This window comes from Odocoileus virginianus, chromosome 6 (assembly GCF_023699985.2).
Source record: "Odocoileus virginianus isolate 20LAN1187 ecotype Illinois chromosome 6, Ovbor_1.2, whole genome shotgun sequence".
In the NCBI taxonomy this organism is placed as follows: Eukaryota; Metazoa; Chordata; class Mammalia; order Artiodactyla; family Cervidae; genus Odocoileus; species Odocoileus virginianus.
Genome location: NC_069679.1, coordinates 36074258 through 36095528, shown reverse-complemented (window position 1 = coordinate 36095528; position 21271 = coordinate 36074258). Strand labels below are relative to the sequence as shown.

At 43.9% G+C, this 21271-nt stretch overlaps 1 protein-coding gene across 13 annotated transcripts in view; it reads left to right on the top strand.

Annotated features, from left to right (window-relative positions):
• TPM1 (tropomyosin 1) overlaps positions 1–6300 on the top strand; it is a 30583-nt gene extending 24283 nt beyond the window's left edge. For 7 of the 13 annotated variants that reach the window (XM_020885884.2, XM_020885872.2, XM_070469177.1 and 4 more), the window contains one exon: positions 3762–6300. In XM_020885884.2, coding sequence (XP_020741543.1) covers positions 3762–3844 — 83 coding nt within the window. In that variant the 3' untranslated portion in view covers positions 3845–6300. Of the gene's footprint in view, positions 1–2507 lie in introns of all 13 variants that reach the window. The other 6 variants (XM_070469172.1, XM_070469171.1, XM_070469170.1 and 3 more) reach the window with 1 other exon arrangement.
• Positions 6301–21271: the final 14971 nt, after the last annotated feature.

Genomic DNA, 21271 nt, shown 5'->3' with positions numbered 1-21271 from the left:
AACAGACTTTTTAAAATTTGTAATCTAGACAGTCTCTCTCCCTGTAATTTCTTACTTTTCTTTTCCTAAGGCTCCTTGGGCCTGCTTTTGACTATGATTCCTACTTTGTTCTTTTAAAATTCAGAGTAATAAAAGTGGGCCCTTCTCTGAGTAACCCTGCTTCCTGCCATAGAAAGAAATGACAAGTCTGAAAGTTGTGCTGAGCAGATGTTTAGTTAATTCTGGAGGCACACCAGTTTTGGGGGAACCATTCCAAAGACTCTCACACTTTCTCTAGGTATATTCTACAGGGAGGAATGGGAAACTGATGGACTGCAAAGGCAAATCTGGAATAGCCCAAGGACTTCCCTGGCAGTCCAGTGATTAGGACTCTGTCTTCCAGTGCAGGGAGCCCAGGTTCAGTCCCTGGTCGGGAAACTAATATCACACACGCCACAGGGTTTAGCCAAATTAAAAAAAAAAAATCTGAAACAGCCCAAGAAGGTATGGGCACACAAGAGGATAAATAGCTAGTTGATTTTATCAAGAAATTGTTGGGGCCCAGGCTTCTAGCTCAGCGGATCATGCCATCATAGAGGCGGCGGCTGCAATAGCCTTGGTTGGACCAAACCCCAAAAACATTGCTTGGCAGTTGATGCCCCAGATATTGAGGAGGTAGAACAGGAGGGAAAAATATTTTCAAACATATAATACTCCCAGGCCCCCCAAGCATGCCAGTTCTATGGCAGCCAAAGTAGAGCACGTCCAAATGAGGACGTTGTAAGGATACTGTCATTTAAACTGCATTCACATCGACCCTCTGGGTTCTCTGGGGTTTCTGCAGAGTTCTTTCATCCCAGCTTGACTGTACATTGGTTCAGGAAGCTAAGACATCTACATGCCCATGGTGATGTCTCGCACGTGAGAGAGTGAATGTGCTGCTAGTGGGGTTAAATTTTGCAACCCACAAGCATGCAGGACATCGTGAAGGGTAGGGAGGATGTGGTCAGGACATGAACTGGAAATGTTCTTTGTTCTCAGTGAGCTGGCCATCTTGTGGGAAGATAGATGAGTGAAGCAGGTCTGACCTGTGAAGCAGATGGTGTACATTTAGAGTCCATGAGGAATAGAGACAGTAATTCTGACTGGGAGCTACCTGGAGAAGATGACATTTGACTGGGGTTTTGCATATTCAGAACATTTGGATCAGCAAAGAAGACAAGGTGGAGATATTCCAAGCTAAAAAAACACAATGAATATAAGGTATTCCTCATCTCCTACCATATGTGAAAGTGAAAGTGTTAGCCGTCTAGTTGTGTCCGACTCTTTGTGACCGCGGACTGTAGCCTTCCCAGCTCCTCTGCCCATGGAATTCTCCAGGCAAGAACACGAGTGGGTTGCCATTTCCTACTCCAGGGGATCTTCCTTACCCAGGGATCAAACCCAGTTCTGCATTGTAGGCAGATTCTTTATACATGAGAGAATATTAAAATGAGAATTAATTGATTTCCCAACAGACCTGGGAACTAGAAACTGAACATTTTTATTCTCCCCAGGTGTAGGATTGTCAGCTCTTCAGGATCATTAAGTTAGAGATTGTGGGTTTAGGTTGTCACTGGCATGCAAGACAGTTCTGTAACCTCCAGCTTTCTGTGATAAGAGCCAGTTTCTTATCCTTGTTTGGGCATCCCCTGGTATCCCCATCAGATAAAAGCTGACTAGCAGCTGCCTTCTTTGCCAAGTGAGAAGATTACATGCCCTTGTGCAAAATGTACTTCACACCAGTCTCCATGTGGACGTTTGGGATTTTATACATGTCTATTTAGCACCAGAGAATGCCATCCTTTTTAGAAAGTCAGCAGTTAAATCAGTTTTGAGTGGAGTAAGTGCTTATTCTTTTGCTGTTTGTGTAGAGTAACACACCCTATCTCTAAGCTGGATGAGAGTTTACACTATGTAACATAGTGACAATGGTAGAGACATGGGGCTTAGTTCTGCATTTCCAAAACTGTTAATACAGTGGCAGTGGCCCCTCTAGGGGCCACCTGAGAGGAAAGCCAGCCCTAGGAGTGGAGATGAAAGGGTTCCAGGAAGGGATGAGCAGAAACGGTAGGTTAAGGTTTTGCAGGAAGCTCTCAGTCACTGAGCTCTACAAGGAGTGGATGGCGTACTAGGCTCACCTCCAGCCCTGCCCCAGTTCCTGAGGCTGTTGCCAGAAGCTTCACTGGGCCCAGTTCACGTGATGGTTTTAGTGAGATGCATAAGGAACATGCCCCCTCGAGGAGGAGGATCCCTTTCCTCCTCTTGTTTCCCTTTCCTCCTGCCAATAGAGGAGTCCTGGTTCTTCCCTGGTCAGCCAGGCCTTCCCTGGCACAGGACAGCTTCTCATGGGGTGAGGGGAACCTGCTCAGCAACTGACCAGCACCTGAGGTATCTCTGTGTTCTGTTTACTCCCTCTCACCAACTCCAGCTAACCTCTCTTCCTTCTGCCTCTTCTCTTCTGCTAACCTGCTTGCTGACCTGTACAGATCAACTCTACCAGCAACTTGAGCAAAACCGCCGCCTAACTAACCAACTAAAGCTGGCCCTGAATGAGGATTAAACTTAAGTGGGGAAGAACCTGGGCTGAATTCTAGGAATGCAGCCCGTGTCAGGAAGTATAAGACTGCCATACCTTCAGATAGTAGGATTGAAAATGATTGCTTTCTGCAGAATTCTGCAGAATTCAACATGAATCAGTTGAAAGGTTGGCCTTGCCTGCATTTTCCTCTTAATATCTGGAATAATTCTCTTTAATCCCCAAACCGCTTTTATGGTAAAATTATATCTGTGTATATGGGTCAATGTTTATAATCAGTTCAGCACTCATCTTTGCAATAGCAGGTCCCCTTATTTGGACTGATGCATAATGAGAACCAAAAAAATGTTTTTTATTTCCTATACAGAACTGAGTCTTGTTTAAAATTAGAAAGTCACAGCAGAGGGGTATCAGCATATATATATATATATTATATATAGGATGTGATATATATAATATATATTCCTATGACATATTCATATTTCTGACTTCTAAGTATCTGGTATAGTGTTTGAAATATGATTAAATGTACCTATGCTTGGGCAAAATAGCTTTTGAAAACAGGAGTTCATGTCAGAAGTCCCCGATTGTCTGAAAGGTATGCTTTTATTTAGTCTTAACAGTGTTGTTGGAATCTGGTGAGAATGTCATGCTAATAATAAATAGAACACTGTGAGAATAATAAGAGAATGTCCTACTGGAGTGTGCATGAAACATGTTGGTGTTTTTTTTTTTTTTAACGAGCAACAGAAATAAATCCTTGAAACGTTGTCAGAAGGCCTAGTAATGTCATCTTTGTTCTCTCTGAGATTGTGTTACAACGCAACTCTCAGACCTTAACTGCCTGTAACTCAGAAATGTCTGCTGTTGTTATAACTTGAGTGCTGAGAGCACCTCTCCCAGTTCCCACAGCGCATGACCAGTGAACATCCGCCAGCCCCACCTGTATTTTGCTCCCATGGTTTGCTGGTGGAGATTCACCTGGCCGCTCTGTGAGAGCCTGCTGTGCCTGTAGTTTCTCCGGGTCCAAGACAGCTTCCCCTTTGTAGGTCCCTGTCTGTAAATGAGTCATGTCTTACGAGCATGCCTGGTCCTAATCATCTCATCCTGTGTTTGTGATTGATGTTTGCCTGCCTAAGTGTACAAACCACCGCTGTGTCCAAAGCTCAGCTATTCATGACTTAATTTTCTAATCCCACCACAGAGAAAGTGGCTCATGCCAAAGAAGAAAACCTTAGTATGCACCAGATGCTGGATCAGACTTTACTGGAGTTAAACAACATGTGAAAACCTCCTTAGCTGCGACCACATTCTTTCATGTTGTTTTTGTTTTTGCGTTTCGTTTTGTTTTTAAACACCATGCTTACCCTGAAACCCCTTAATGCATTTTTTATTTACTTTTACCACTGTCACAGAAACATCCACAAGATACCAGCTAGATTGGGGGTGGGGAAGACACACACACATACACACACACACAGGCAAGCCCGTGTTCAAGGTGACAATGATTTAAATGTGCCATTTCCCAAGTTGACATTGCCACGCCGTAGAGAGTTTAGTGACACAGTATGCTTAGTCAGTCCAGGAATCCTTGAGGAAGCAGAAAGATTTCCACTCAAAGTGCCAATGATGCATGACCAGGAAGGGTAACCTGGGGAAGGGGGGGACCAGATTGGAAACACAATTGGGTGTGGATTGGTGCTACTTTAAACAAAAGGTCCCACTGTGGTCTCTCCTTAAATATTGTACGATTCAGAAGTCTGTCCAACACTAATTTATTTTGTCATGAGTTTTACAATGAGATGAGACTGTGGATCCTGTCTGCCAGAATTCACTAAAGCTGAAGCTTTGTAAGCCACCGTGCTCTTCTAAATTGGCACATTTACAATTCGTTACAACTTGTGGGATAGCATATGATGTGGATTTCCAGCATGTTCAAGTGAAAGATGTGGGCACCACATACAATGGTGAAGAAAACACATTGTCTTAAGAGTTATAACTGTATGGAAACCTTGTACAATGATATGGAATAAATGCACATTGTAGGACATTTTCTAAACAGGGTGGTCCTGTCGTTTGTATGTTTTTACTTTGTGAACTTCAGATCGCGTAATTGACCTACCTTCCCTCACGCATGTTCCTTAAAGCTTATTAATACCCCAGTGTCTGGCAGGGAGTGGGTTTCTTGTGTCATCTTCCCAGAAGCACTCAAAGCAGGATCCCTTTGGTCTGTTAAAGTTACAGCAAGCAGCAAAGGGGCTTCCCCAGTAGCTCAGTAGTAAAGAATCCACCTGCCAATGCAGGAGGCATGGTTTTGATCCCGAGGTCAGAAAGATTCCCTGGAGGAGGAAATGGCAGCCTGGGAAATTCCACTGACAGAGGAGCCTGGCAGGCTACAGTCCATAGGGTCACAAAGAGTCAGACACAACTGAACAACTAAGCAAAAACAAGTAACAGAGGACCCTTCCCCCAAGTACCAGCCTTTCTCCAGATTATGGGTTATATCTGCACATATATATGGGTTATATCTGCACATATATACATGTAGGCCTTTTGCTGTGGTTCTACCAGTTTGGGGAGTTTTCCTCAACTTTTAGCTAAGTCTTTAGCAGTGGCAATCATACACAACAAAAAATTGCAAGTTAATGCATCAAATGTGTTGTTCCCCAGCAGTGTAATTGTATTTAAAAGTAGAAGTGTTTAAAAAAACTTCCCTGGAGGTTCAGCAGCTAAGACTCTGGGCTTCCAATGCAGGGGCCTTGTGTTTGATCCCTGGTTGGAGAACTAAGATCTCACATGCCATAACTAAGACTTGGCACAGCCAAATAAATGAATAAGACTTTTTTTTTTTTTTAAGTAGAAGTAAAGGATCTCGGTGATTTTCTGCTTTCTAACTCGTGTTTGAGTTCTGAATTCCAGTACCTCTTTTTATTGGACTTGGAAACTGAAAACATCACTGGCCAGTCTTGAAGACATTAAAGAAAGAAAAACAGATTACACTGTTAATTGGCTAAACTTGTACTACAGGGGGACAAAGAGGACATTCTCATATAAAGCAAACACAATAAAATGGAAACATTCATTTGGATGCACAGATGTTTTCATCGAAAAGGATCCAGTATCTCTAGCCGTTCTTCCACACTCTGCTCAGGTGTTCTCTGCAGAGGCCCAAAGAGAAGCCTGGCATCTGAGTTACAGTTCCCACTTCTAAAAAGTTGTCCTTTTAGTGGATAAAAAAGATGCAGTGGATATATACAATGGAAAATTACTCAGCCATTAAAAAGAACGAAATAAGGCCATTTGCAGCAACATGGATGGACCTAGAGAGTGTCATACTGAGTGAAGTCAGAGAAGGAGAAATATCATATGACGTCCCTTATATGTGGAATCTAAAAAGAAATGCAAATGAACTTACTTATAAAACAAAGACTCAAAGGCTTAGAAAACTGAACTCGTGATTGCCAGGGAAAGGGATTGTTAGGACTTTGGGAAGGTCATGTACACACTACTATATTTAAAATGATAACCAACAAAAACCTATTGTATAGCGCATGGAACTCTGCTCAAATGTTCTGTGCCAGCCTGGATGGGAGGGGGGTTTGGGGAGAATGGATACATGTGTATGTATGGCTGACTCCATTCACTGTTCGCCTGAAACTGTCACAACATTGTTAATCATCTATACCCCGATACAAAATGTTTTTGGTATTTAAATAAAAAACTGTCCTCTTGCTAAAAGCAAATATGAACTCTCTGTGTCTCAGCCTTCTCGCATCTTCACCAGCCCTGGGCACTCCCCTGCCCACCCCCAGCTAGACACAGATATCCCTGCCTCCACTCAAAGGCTTTCCTATGCCAGCATCTTTTCACCTGGGGAGCCAGATCTGACTTCACATTTCCTAGCTGCCTAGCCTGTCAGGTCCCTAAGTCAGATTCTTCATCTGTGTAATGGGTACCTAGCGCACAGGTTACTAGCGTGGGACTGGAATGTGTGAGCCAGGTGATGGGTGTGCATCACAGTACCTCAGGCGGACTCAATGGCCACTCCTGCTGCCGCCCCTTGTGCCCAGAGACCACCAGAGGACTGGCAGGTGCTGGGACACTAACTGCCCGACGTGGCGATGGTAGCTGTGAGGACAATCTTAGATACCTAGGGCCACAACCTGTCATGAGCGCCTTGCATCTGTCCTTTCAGCTTCACCTCGGCCCCATTTTACTTACACAACAGGCTCAGGGAGGCTGAGCGAACCTGCTCTCGGGTCCAGAGCTCGCAAGCAGTGTGGTCAGACGTCAAATTCAGGCCTGTGCAACTCCAAAGCCCTGTTTGGGCTCTTCTTCCGCTTGTTTCAGACGTTTTGCAGCAGAAGAAAAGCAGCTCCTGGACATGGATAGAACCAGATGAGGAGGCAGGTACAGTTGTGGGAGGATGAGGCCAGAGGCTGAGTCAGCCTGCAGCTGCCCTGACCCCCGTGGGTGGTTTAGGGCCTGACTTCCTCCCTGGGTTCCAGGGACCAGATGAAATCAGTGGATTACTGTGGCCTCATGCCAGTTCATAGAATTGTTATTAACTGATGGTTCCGATACGTAGAAAAGGAAGAACACCCTGTCCCCACAAGACACACGTCTTAGGTCAGACCCAGCGTGATTATCTCTGAACGTGCTGTTCTGTGAGGTCAAGGGAGAGCAGTGACAGGTCTTCAGAGTGCCAGCACCAAGGCTGGACGCTGATACAGTCACCGTTTAGAAAACCATGTAGCGCAGACAAAGAATTCAAGGTTCATACTCTGAATTCCATTGTCAAGACTTAGCAGGCCCAGATTTCAGAATGCACAGCCAGAGATGTTGCCTTGTTCAGTGTAAAACAATGTGGAACCCCACAGAGAAAGGTTACAAGGTAAGCATATAAGCATCTTCCAAATATACTTAATTTTGTGATGGGAATTCTATGATGTCTTATTAAGGAAAAAAGAAAAGCACTTTGTGAGTACATTCTGAAACTTTTGAGGCTGGCATTGACGAGAACAGTACTTACTGCTCTTAGAGCTATCATTAGCAGAAACAAAATCTAACTTTTGTGTATACTGTTATGTATCCTCCAGAGTAAAACCTTGGGCCTGGTTTTTTTTTCTCCAAGAAAAGTCTTTTTCACTTCAAAAAATTGCTTGAATCTATGTTAACCATTTTTTTTTTACCTTTTCAACACTATTCGTAAATGTGATTTAAAAAAAAAAAAAATGTCCTCAGATGTACATACCAAAAAAGCCCTCTGAATTCTCCAATCAAAACAAAATGCTGAGGTGTTCAGGGAGCCATCATTTCGAAAATTGGAGACGGATTTGAAAAGAAATTGCTAGGAATGGCAGGCAATGCAAGAAGTGTTCCTTCCATTATATGCACTTTTTGACATTGAGGGTTGTCAGGGCTACATTCCTCTGACAGATGTCATAAAATTTTGTGTCAAACGATGAATGAAGGTATGTTGAGGGCTTACTAATGTGAATGCAACTTTTGCCAATTTCTTGACAAATAGGCATCGACCTAGAAGATAAGACTGGTTCCTGCTGCCTGTGTCCTTGCTTTCCGGCTGTTACCAAGGCCATGGGGAACAAAGGGGGGAGTCAAGGCCTTATCAGGGCCTGCCAAGGCTAGTGCCATAACTGAAATGCTGATGTGAAGCCGGAAGGAGGCTTATCATCCTCCAGGCTGGAGAGCTCGGTGGCTTGCTCAAGGTCACCATCGCTTGAGTTCAACCCCAGTTCCCCTCCAGGCTAGGCAGCAGAGGGTGGGGCTTGGAAACCAGGGAGACCTGCTTCAAGTCCTCCACCACTTACTGAGCAACCCCTGGTTAATCTTAACCATTTGTGCAGCAATTTTTCCAACCTTAAAGATGCTTTGCCTGTGCACTTCCTCACAAGGCCAAAACCTAAACGAGGTGATGTGTGTGGACTCACCACCCCCACCCTGCCTCTGCCTCCAATTCTGGTCCTTGACCCCGAGCCTTTTCTTCCTCTTGCATTGGGTCCTTGGGGAAACTGAAATAACCTTTTCCTTTTGAAATGAAAATCCTGAGCACCAATCTCCAGTAGACTGTTCATGGCTTTGCAGTGGTACTCCCACATAAAAGGCATTCACAATATAGTTGTTGATTGACCCAGACACAAATGCTCAGGTAACAATTTCAGCGTAATCACCTGTGCATAGAAGGTGAAGAATGTTTCAGAGTAGCAAGAGTCATATCTCATTTTTAAGCAAAGTACTGGCTCTTGAAAATTTCTTTTGCTCCATTTCTTGAACTGCATTTGGACGTGTTGCTGAGTGAAAGGGAACAGAACATCAGATCCTGATGGTTGGCCTTGCAGCAAATGTAAGTGAAGACAGATCAGTCCTCGTTCGTTCTTGAGGAACTGCAGTAGATCCGTATCTCCAGAGGAAAGCTCGTGATGAGAGAAAGGTGAAAAGCCCTTCTGTATGTGGCCCAGGAACACACAGAATACTGTTCCGTTCCCAAGGGGCCAACTGGACATGCCTGGGCCAGAAGCACGAAGGAGTGGGCTCCCCTGGATGGATGCTGCCGAGGGATGGGAGTAAGAGGGGAGTACAATTGATGATAGTGAGTCCTGACCTGCTGTCAACTCAGGGTTTGAAATGCTGCCTTTCCAGTGGAACTCATTGCTTGGACTCATAAATGGAAAATTAAATTCCCCAGTAGGTACAATGGGATCCTATAACCCTATGGCCTTCTGATGAACCAGGTTTTGATGTGCTGGCCACATCCTGCTTTAGGACCTCCACTCACCCACCCTGTCCCAAGCCCACTTCCTCTGAAAAGCATGTTTCACAGGTAAGTCCTTGAGTCATGCTGTGGTCACAGACACCATTATCCCAAGTGAGCACCATTGCTATCCCAAAAGGGTTTGGCATTGTTGCTGAAAGTCCAGCAATCAGCATATTAGAAGTGTGACCCAGCACCCAGGCAATAGGGTTTTACATTTTCCTTCTTAAGGTAAGTGCTAGCTTCATGGAGATGACTGGCTTATCTGCATCTCAGAACCCAGCTGGAAAGTGATTCATCAGCGGCTTCCTTGAGCCTAATGACCACCATCTCCAACATGTGTCTTTCCTGTTCTTTTCTCACAAATACTCTTTTTATCCAGGATACTCCAGGACTAGCACCTTCCCAAGAAATTAAAAAGGAATGTGGCGGGTAATTGGCCTAGAAATAGAGATGTAATCAATGTAAAGAAAATGTGACTCAGTGAAGTGTCTCTGATCTCAAATCCTGGCAGAACTGTTGACATCTCTTCCATCCCTGATCCTCTGCTTGAAAACTCCTATCTGGATCTTCTCCTGTTTCTGGCTTATGTTCTCTCTTTCCCCTCCAGCTGTAGTATTTCATTATAATCTCTTATTCTGCTCACTCTCAAACATAGAAAGGGTTTCTCTGTCGTCTTCTAGTGGCTAGAGAGTATGTGGAGATTAAAATTGTAAGTAGGGATTTTCCTGGTAGTCCAATGGTTAGGACTTTGCCTACCCATGCAGGGTGTGTGGGTTGGATCCCTAGTCAGGGAGCCAAGATCCCACATGCCTCATGGCCAAAAAAACAAAACATAAAACAGAAGCAATGTTGTAACAAATTCATTAAAAACTTTTTTTAAATGGTCCAAATCAAAAAGAAACAAAAAAATACATCAGTAATTTGGCTTACAGGACTAAGAATTTTCATTTCCACTTAAGAAGCACTCCTATTATTTTATGGACTATAGGTTGGAGGTTGGAGGGAAAAGTATAGAATTTTTGGCCGCAAAGAGTCTGTAATCTACAGGAGGCAATGCAGACATGTTAAGAAATAATAATAATAGGATATGATTGTCTGGCAAAATGAGAGTAAATTATACAGAAGTGCATGGAAAACAGGCATTGTTCCCCCTTCCTGGAAGATTTTTAAGCATCTAAAACCAATGGGAAAGGCTTTTCTGGGCATGCTGTATAATTTTCTCGAGTATTCCAGCCACAGTCATGCACGACTCACCCTTACCTCTCAAACCTTAGAAACAAGAGCTCTGTTAGTTTAGATCTGCTTTGATCTTACTATTTACCCTCACCACCAAGTGTTTTGCTCGTTATTGTAGGTTTCTTTCATTGAACTTAATTTACAACTCTTACCCTCCCCTTGTTTCTTGTTTTATGCCATTGGCTTTCCAAAAAACAAAAACATTGGGATCTTACTATACTTTTGCTTTTCTCTTAGAGCATCTCCCAATCTTCAGAGCAAAGAGTAGTGTATACCTAAATAATTACGTAGGCTCTTCGAGATTACAAAATCAGCTTCCTACTCCACGAGGGAAGTCTGCAGGGAGCCAGCCTTTGCTTCCCAGGAAAGCAGATGGATGAGCATCACCATGAACTCATTTATTCTGTGGGAAGACTCTCCCTTGCTTTTCCTGAGGCCCTTAGAGAAGAGTCACCTGACCTGCTAAGTTGCCAGACTTCAACTTTCTTAATGGGATAGGAGCCCTGGGGGCTCTAGGTAATCTTTCTTCCAGCCTTCCATGAAAGACAGAAAGCAAGGCAATGTACATGGGCTTTCACTACTGTGGGTTTTTTTTTTTTTTAATTTTTACTTTTTTGGCACAGCATATGGGATCATATCTCTTGACCGGGAATCACATCCTCATCCCATCCATGAGAAGCACAGACTCTTAACCCCTAGGCCACCAGGGAAGTCCCTCACTGCTGTATCCATAGGAATTGCTTGGTGGTGGCAGCTCCCTTTGACTTTACTAGTTTGGATTCCGACCCAAGAAAGATAAAGTATTACTGATTAACATGGAATAATGAAATTTGGATGAAAAAGACTAACCGGGAGAATTAATTCCAGCTTGTATAACAGCAATAAATAGGTGTTACATATTTAAAGGAATATGTAAATTTCATGTAGTGATTTAGAAATTCAAATGAAAACCTATTTGCCATATTTGGATATAGGACTGCAAGGTAAATAAGCCAAATGTACATCTAAAGTACAAGGCACCATATAATTGTAAACATTTCTCAGTTTATTTGTCACAAAAGATTATAAAAATAAGAGAAAATATATAAAGAAAAAGGTCTCAAGAAGTCTCACCATCACTTAAAAAAATTATTTTCCATGTGTTTTGCCTATGTGTATGCAGAGGACTTTCTATTTAAAACTTTATTTTTTTATTCAAAAACTTTGCATGAGCACCTTCCTATGTTGCTAACCTAGTCTTCAAGGTATCATTATATGAAATGGTTAATATGCCATAGTTTGTTATTCTCTGTTTTTGAACATTTGGATTCTTTCTGATTTTTTTGTTCTTGTAACTAGAACTGATATGAAATTCTTTGTAATTTGTATATTTTCTGACTCATAGGAAATGAAAACATACACTTGGGGGAAAAAAACTATTTAAGTGCAGGCATTCCCCAAATATAGTGTTAAACTGTTTAACTATCAATATGCAGTGATTCCTGCTCCAGCCTGGACTGGACAATCCGTTTGATTTCCAGCCTTTGGGTTCTTAAAGAAAAAAAAAAAAAAAAGACAGTTTCCCCAAGCTGGTTGAAATAGAGGGCTTTAAGAAATCCAGTTCTATGTTATCTCTGTTTCTCCCCCACCTCCTCCCACCAACATAAACACACAAACTTGAACTTTAACAGATGCTTTCATGGCAGCCACTCTTTCCTATAACCCATGTTTAGACCCAAAGTTGATAAAAGTGAATAATGGGTGTTTGCCAACAAAGATGGCCATCTAGTCAAAGTTACAGGTTTTCCAGTAGTCGTGTATGGATGTGAGAATTGGACCATAAAGAAAGCTGAGTGCCAAAGAATTGATGCTTTTGAACTGTGGTGTTGGAGAAGACTCTTGAGAGTCCTTTGGACTGTAAGGAGATCCAGCCAGTCCATCCTAAAGGAAATCAGTCCTGAATATTCATTGGAAGCCCTGATGGTGAAGCTGAAACTCTGATACTTCAGCCACCTGATGCGAAGAACTGACTCACTGAAAAAGACCTTGATGCTGGGACAGATTGAAGGCGGGAGGAGAAAGGGACGATAGAGGATGAGATGGTTGGATGGCATCACCGACTCAATGGACATGAGTTTAAGCAAGCTCTAGGAGTTGGTGGTGGACAGGGAAGCCTGGCATCCTGTAGTCCATGGGGTCACAAAGAGTCGGACACGACTGAGCAACTGAACTGAACTGGGGTGTGGTCTCCAAGGCAATGCTCGTGGTCACTCTTGCCTCCGTTTTAGTAAGATCCTTAACTACTGGTAGTGAATGGTGATAGAGGGATGAAGCAGCAATAGAAGAAACTTAAACTGCACTCTGATGGACGCGGTCTAGGATAGAGGTCAAAATCCCAGGCTTCGCCCGTTCTTGTTTAAGGACATTTTCCAAACAGGTTTGTTTTGCATTTTGTGTTGTGTCCCTGTGTGGTGAACAGATGGGAGGTTTTTATTGTAAGTTTTTTGCTCTGAGATTGACAGCCTGGAGAATTTCCTGAAACATGGACTGAAATTGCCATTTCAGAACAAACCCGGATGAATATATGCCTCAGAACGTATGCCTCAGAGTCTGTTCCAGGGATGTTGCTGGGCTCTGCCCCTTCACCTCCTCTCTCCCTCTTTGTGTGACAAAAATAAAAACATACAACTACAAAAACAAAAATAAAAAAGCCAGACTTTGAAGTAAGACCAGATTTTTGAAGTCACTCTGCCACTTACTGGTTGTATGACTTTGAGAAAGCTATTTAATGTCTCTGTCTGCATGATGGGGTGATAATAATAGTACCTGCATCCAGGGCATGATTAAGATGCTACGTGTAAAGTTTTTAGTACAGTGTCTGACACAACAAGCTCTCAAAGAGGGATAGCTTCACTTTTGTGTGTTATTTAAACACACCTGAGTCTTATGTCTGCCATCAGCCATTGCAGCCACCCTCCCTGGCTTCAAGGAAAAACCTGCCTCTTGTCTCTTCCATACTCACCTGGGAGGCTGCCATATGGTGCTGCCCCTGCTCCTTCAAGACTGCCTCTGGTTGTCATCAGGATGGTTCAGAGCCAGATAGCCCACTTGGATTTTCCCCCTGAAATCACAAGGAGATGAGGTTTCATTGCCCTGCAGAACTAAAATCCAGGGAATTCCCCAGCGGTCCAGTGGTTAACACTGCGCTTTCACTACCAACAATGGCAGTTCAATCCCTGGTTGGAGAACTAAGATCCTGCAAGCTACACATTGTGGCCAAAAAAGCTCTAAAATCCAAAACTGATGAACAGTAAGAACAGCCCCTCTCCAGTGGGAGAGGCAGGGCTTAAGTAGACCCTGCAAGACGGAAAGGCCAACCATCACCAGCCCTCTGGGAGCCACCTCCCCCATGCCATCCAGAAGACAGCATGTAGGTCCTGTCTCCACCAGGGCACGACGGGGACTTCTCAGTGACGCTGTGCAAACCCAGCTCACCTGGCTATTGACCCTCTTCCCACACACCAGAAGGTTACCTGGGGTGACTTTTTCTTCAGACAATAACAAAATCCTCCTCTCCCTCTGGTGAAGCCCTTAGCATCTGAGGTCCTGCTTCATGGTTTCCTCTGTTGAGATATGGCTCCTGCCTCTGTATCTCTAGCCCGGAAACGAGGGTTCGGGAGGAGGAAGCAGGCTCTTCTCAGTCAGAGCTCGTCTGTGACTTTTATCACAGGGTGTGGGGCAGGGTGCAGGGACCCAGCCAGCACCGGGAGCAAAAGCCAAGCACCTGCTGTGTGTGTCTGGGTCTGGTTGGCCAGGGTATCTGACACCAGGGGACATCTTTCCTTTCACACTCTATTGTCCCCTGGCTTCAATTACATTCTTGACTCAGATCCCAGGAATGGGGAAAACAGGCACTCCAGAAATTCTTAGAGCAGTAACTCATTCTAAAGTTTGCCGCCTCCCCGCCTTCCTAACCACACCTTGCACTGCTGGTCTCGCAGGTAGAAGCTGTCACCACCACTTCCACATAGCTGGGCCAGGTCCCCTCGACCTCAGAACTGCCATTAAGGTGGTCTTACAGGGCTGTGTACTGAGTGTATCAGCAAAAGCAGGGGACCCAGAAGAATTAGAAAACATGATAGAATTTAGGTTTTCATATTTCCCCAAAAAAGCATTGATGAAATCACCATTGAAAAAAATCTAAATATCCTTATTTCCACTTATATTTTTATTTTCACTTGAAATATAGTTGATTTACAATGTTTTGATAGTTTCAGGTGTAACAGCAAAGTGATTCAGTTATACATACATATTTTTTTCTTCAGATTCTTTTCCTTTATAGGTTATTATACTGAGTGAGTATAGGACTTTCCTGGCAGTCTAGTGGTTAAGACTTTGCACTTCCAATACAGGGGGCCTCGGTCAAATACCTGATTGGGGAACTAAGATCCTACATGCCACATGGACCCCCAAAAAATGTTTGATTTTAAAAAATATTGAGTATAGTTCCTTGTGCTATACAGTAGGTCTTTGTTAGTTCACTCATTTTAAATTACAAATGTGTGAAATCTTAAGCTGACTGCATATCTCACTTGATGCCAGGGCCTGCCACCACAGGAGTTGGGCCCGTCTGCAAGCTTCTCACTGTACACTTGCCTTTCACTCTCTTGAGCAACCCAACCCACCATCCCCAAACACATGTTCACAGACATGCACACCCAGAGCCATCATCCCCCCCACCACTACCCTCACATGGGACAAAGGCTGGCCGCAGTTGTATGTTAGGTTTCATATGTTCTTGTGAGTCAGCAACACATAGAACCTGGGTTCAGTGTCTGGTTCTTCCCATGTAGACACTGGATGATTTGAGACAAGTTCTTTTGGCCTCTCTGAATTTGTTTCATCCTCTGTCTAAGCCTGTCCTTTATGACAGCATTAAAGAATAAAAAATATATATGCAGGGTCTGGTGTGTGGTAGGCTATCAGTTAGTGTTAGAGTTGTTGATACCTCTTCTCTATTCTCCTGGCCTATTCTAAAAGGAAGAAAGACCAGAGGTCTGTCTCTAAAAAGGAACCACCACTGTCTCTAATACACTGTTGAGTATTAACTCAAGATTGAGAGGGGCCTTGCAGGGTACCTTTACACTTTGAAGTAGCCTCCTGAGTCTCCACCTCCACTTTAAAAAGAAGGGGCATCTCTGGAAAGAGGCTTGTTCAAAAGGTGGTGCTGGCATCATTTTATGAAACTAATACCTATTTTTTTTCTTTTATTTTAGAGTCAGCCATTAACAAAGCACCAGGTGAGTGTGTCTGAGGACTTCTCAGGGAGGGAGGCCCAACTGGGAAGGGCAGGGCCAGCCCTGAGCCTCCTTGAGTTTCAGCAAGTGGTGCATTTTTTTTCTATATTTATAACATTTTATATAACTCATAAAACAGTGCTTTGATAAAACTCCACAAAGAGTTGCTAGAGCATACAATTTCCAAAAATGTCCTGGGTTTTTGTTACGTGCACTCAAGTCAATGGTGAAATGCAGGCATTATATAATGTTTCATTGTCTTTGGTAAAACTATTCTTATTATTTTGTCTTCTCACAGTATTAACTCTGATATCAGCTTTGTGCAGGCCCTGCTATCACCAGGATGTCAGAAAAACATTGAGACTGGCGAGAGGCAAGTATCCCTGAACAACATTAAGAGCCCCTTGGCCCCCTGGCCCCCATTTCTTCTTTTCTTTTTTTGACCCTACAGCATGTGGGATCTTAGTTCCCTGACCAGGGATCAAACCCATGCCCCCTGCAGTGGAACAAGTGGTGCCTTTTCAGCAAAGCCCCTTTGCCAGGCCCTCTGTTGTGAACCTCAAGGGCAGCAGCAAGGGCCATGCCATGGTGGGAGGAGTGGGGGATCGTGTCAAAATGCAGATTCTGACTGTGGTCTGGGACAGGCCTGAGGGTCTGCATTTCTCACCAGCACCGGGCGACGCGAGTCCACGGACCACACTTGGAGTAGCAGGCTGTGAGGTGTGACTTAGGGAGGCTGTAGATTGTGGGAAGAAACAGAAACCACCTCATTCCACCCAGGAGTCACAGCCCAGAAGGGAGCATATGATGCCCACACCAGCCTAGTCTCTGGGGAATTAAGGCCACGGGAGAGTTTCACAGGGCTGGGTACAGTGAGAAAGATGTAATTCCTCACCAGGGACTTGGGGTGTCTTAGGTAACCCAAACCCCAAAATGCCAACTCCAGCCCTCCCAGGCTCACAGCAGGCTCTGCCAGTACATCCAGGTGGGGCGCTAGGATACAAAATTCAAGGAGGTGCCCACTCTCCAGGTAATGCAAGCACATACACATGAAGACTTCCTTGGCATTTGCATCCTGGAGTTCTCGCTTACCTCTCCCTAGTCCAGCCCTGCTAAGGCAGAGACCAGTCACTCTGTGGTTTCCCTCTTTGATGTTCTATCTGGGACTGCCAGCTTGACACTTTTGTGCACTAAGAAAAGCAGATAACCAAATGAAAACAAGTAAGACCCAACCCAGGACCTGGAAAGTAAGTAATTCTTCAGTTCACTCGCTGAAACAGTGTGTCTAACTCTTTGTGACCCCAGGGACTGCAGCACTGCAGGCTTCCCTGTCCGTCACCAATTCCTGGAGCTTGCTCAAACTCATGTTCATGAAGTCAGTGATGCCATTCAACCATCTCATCCTCTGTTGTACCCTTCGCCTCCTGCCTTCAATCTTTCCCCTGCATCAGGCTCTTTTCTAGAGTCAGTTCTTCGCATCAGGTGGCCAAAGTATCGGAGCTTCAGCTTCAGCATCAGTCCTTCCAATAAATATTCAGAACTGACTTCCTTTAGGATTGATGGGTTGGACCTTCTTGCTGTCCAAGGGACTCTCAAGAGTCTTCTTCAACACCACAGTTCAAAAGCATCTTCTTTGGTGCTCAACTTTCTTTATGGTCCAACTCTCACATCCATACATGACTACTCTAAAAGCCATAGCTTTGGCTAGATGGACCTTTGTTGGCAAAGTAAGCTCTCTGCTTTTTAATATGCTGTCCAGGTTTGTCATAGCTTTTCTTCAAGGAGCAAGCATCTTTTAATTTCTTGGCTGAAGTCACCATCTGCAGCAGATTTTGGAGCCCCCAAAAAAAGTCTGTCACTGTTTCCATTGTTCCCCCTTCTATTTGCCATGAAGTGATGGGACCAGATGCCGTGATCTTAGTTTTTTTAATATTGAGTTTTAAGCCAACTTTTTCACTCTCTTCTTTCACCTCCATCAAGAGGCTCATTAGTTCCCTCTTCACTTTCTGCCATAAGGGTGGTGTCATCTGCATATCTGAGATTATTGATATTTCTCCCTGCAATCTTGATTCCAGCTTGTCTTCATCTAGCCTGGCATTTTGCATAATGTACTCTACATACAAATTAAATAATCAGGGTGACAACATATAGCCTTGATGATAAAAGTATAAAATTGAAAGTAATACATTTTAATGAAACATCTATAAGGTGTAATTATGTTGACTTCATTCATTTTTCAGTTTAGTATTTGTAGGTTCTTTGCATTTGAAAGGAAACCTATGGTTTGATTTTCTCACTCTATAGTCCTGTGTATGTATGATAATAGCTCAAAAGTCATAGCCAATCATATAGTCAGTGAATGACTGGTACCTAAATAATTTCAGAAGCAAAATTAAGAAAACCCTTTATTTTTTTCACAGCAAAAAATGTTGTATTTAATATGAAATGTGGGTCTATACAGATATGTTTGGTTTGATGTGGAATGTAGACTCTGTAATTAAAAGGCTCAGGGCCTGAAACCAGCCCTGTTCACAGGCCCTGGAACTGAGGTATAGGCCAAGTTGAACCAGGTCCCTGAGGAGTGAGATGGGGGCCTTAGATGATATCAGATAATAACTACGTTGGGTGAGCTCAGAACCTTCCAATTCAGAGTCCATCTGCACACAAGTGCTTTCAACCCTGAAGAGCTGGTCAGATGTGTAAGTTTCTATTTTTATCTTTTATATACAATGTGTTATGCATTTTTAATCATTTAAAAAAATTTTATATTGTATACAGTTTTGAAAGGTTACCCTCCATTTACTAAATATTGGCTATATTATACTATGTTGTACAAAACATGTATCCTTGTAGCCTTACACCCTGTAGTTTGTCCCTCTCACTCCCCAGTCCCTATAATGCCCCTCCTGCCACACTGGCAATCACTAGCTTCTTTGTATCTGTGAGTGCGCTTCTTTTCTGTCCTATTCATTAGTTTGTTGTAGTTTTTAGATTCCACATGTAAGTGAGAGCACACAGTATTTGTCTGTCACTGTCTCACCCTTAGCATAATGCCCTCCAAATCTATCCGTGTTGCTGCAGATGGCAACATGTCTTTCTTTTCTATGTGCGTGTATGTGTGTGTGTGTTTACACCACCGCTTCTTTATGCAGATGTATAAACTTTTAGATTGCATGTATAAAGCTCTCTGGAAGGAATAAGCACCTTACAAGTGAACTGAACTGTTATGTGAAGTCTCCACTAGGGCTAATGTAACTCATGAAGGAGAAAGTGAGCCAGAATGAGCAGGTGCTAAATACTACTTGGTTGGCGGCAGGGAGCCTGCCCAGGTCAGGAGGCCCGAGTGTGTTGCAAGGAGCTGCTGGGGGCCTGTGGCCTGGACTGGCTGGACTTAGCAGTGGTAGGTATCCTGATGGCAGCTGGGATGGACTGTCACCCTCCTCAGCACTCTGATCCAGCACTCAATGCCATTTTCCCCCTTTTCCCCCTAATGATTTCACTGTAACACTTGACGAAAGGGAGGAGGGAAAAAAACAGTGCTCCCCAGACCTTTCTCCCCCCTCATGTTTTGTCTTTGATCCTCTCTCCGGGCTCATGTTGTGCCAGGCCCTTTTCTCGTCACCAGCTGTGTTTTCTCCCTGTCCCCACCCTCCCCAGTCAGGTGTCTTTGCCTGCAAATCTCCTTCACTGAGGCCACACAAGTGGCCATTAGTTAACCCCCTCAGAAGCCTTGCAGGCTGGGCGCAGAGCTGTGAGTGGCAGAGAGGAGAGAGGCCCGTTTGAGGGGGCCCCGGGGTAACCCAGGCCCTCTCTGCCACCCCACCACCGGGGCTCTGCGCAGAGAGTCAGGCCGGAAGTAGCTGTGAGGACGCACTGGCTGTAAAGCCACTGGTGTTTGCTCCTCATGGCAGGCGGCCTGAGGAAGGCAGTTTAATGGGTCTGTGTGTCTCTCTATCAGGGGTACCAGTGGCCAGAAAAGCAGCAACCAGAGCAAAGGGGAGCAGTGGCCCTCTCCCCAGGGCTCCCCCCACCACACCAGCTCACTTCAGACCCTGAGGCCTAATCATTGTTGCAACAATGAACTGGTGTTCTCTGGTACTTCCCTCACCTTGTTTGCCGGGAACAAGGTGGGGCAGGAGTCAGAACAGCACCCGTCTTACAGGTGAGGAAGCGTTTCAGGGGTGCGCTGACTACCCAGTGTTCTGGGACTAGTGATGCATAAGCCTGTCGAGGTGGGAACCTCGTTCTTCTGACCCCAAGCTCACTCACAGTGTGTGGGGCTTAGACCAAGAACCCACAGGAAGCACGGGCTCTCACTAAGCAGCCAGTCAGCCGTGAGTATGTATTTGAAGTAGGAATATGCACACAGTGAATACTTGTGATCCAGAACCAGAATTTCTGTCTCAGGCAACTCTCAAGTTCCTTAAAATGCTGACAGCATGTAAAGCCATTACACCATGTAAAGAATTTTAAAAAGATCGTTTCTATTATAGCAGAATTCAGTTTATTCATTCATCCATGTTATTTATTCACTCAATAAGTGTGTCTGTGTATGTATCTCCAATTCCAATAAAGCAATACTCCATCTCCAATAAAAGCAGGGCAATTTGCCCAAAATCAGTGCCCCCCCAAAACCCAATCTATGACATAATCAGTTCACTCGATTTTGTCAATTTAATCACTTTGTCAACTGACTCATTTACTCATTTTACCAATTTTACTCATTTTAAGAGCTTGAACAGTAATGTTTTAATAATTAAAATGTTGGCTACACAGAAATACTAGAAATTAACATTTTTTCCACATGAAACACTAATACTTTTCCAGGCAAAATGCCAACTTTTAACTATATGGTAGGATTATTTTGGCTACTTCTGGTTTCTTTACGTGCTTTTGAATATAAGTGTATATTTCCAAACTTAAAACATTTAAATATTTTTTCATCAGCTTCTCAAAATGGATATAAGCCTTAACTTTTTAGAGGCAATACAGGGAAATGGCTACATAGGAAGGTCTGAACCCAGAGCCAGCCACCCTGGAATGTCAGCCCAGCTCTGCCACTTTCTTAGGGTCATCTCACTGGTACATGTGTGATGTGATCTCAGCCATGTTATGTATAAACACTATGGGGAAAAAAACACATCATGATAATAACAGGGTTATTTCTGAGTGGTAGGATCATGAGTAACTTTACTTGCTTTCCTTATAAATTTGTCAAGGAAAAAAATTAATCAATCAAAGAAAGAAACGCAAAGTTTTATTTGAGCCAGCCAGAGGACTATAGGCCAGGAGACAGTGGATACTCTGGGGAACTGCTCTGAAGAGGTAAGGGGAGAGGCCAGTAATGTGCTTTTGATAAAGAGGTGCATGCAATGACATACACATCTCAGGAGGAGATTGTTGCTAGTCACGAGAAACAGACATCTT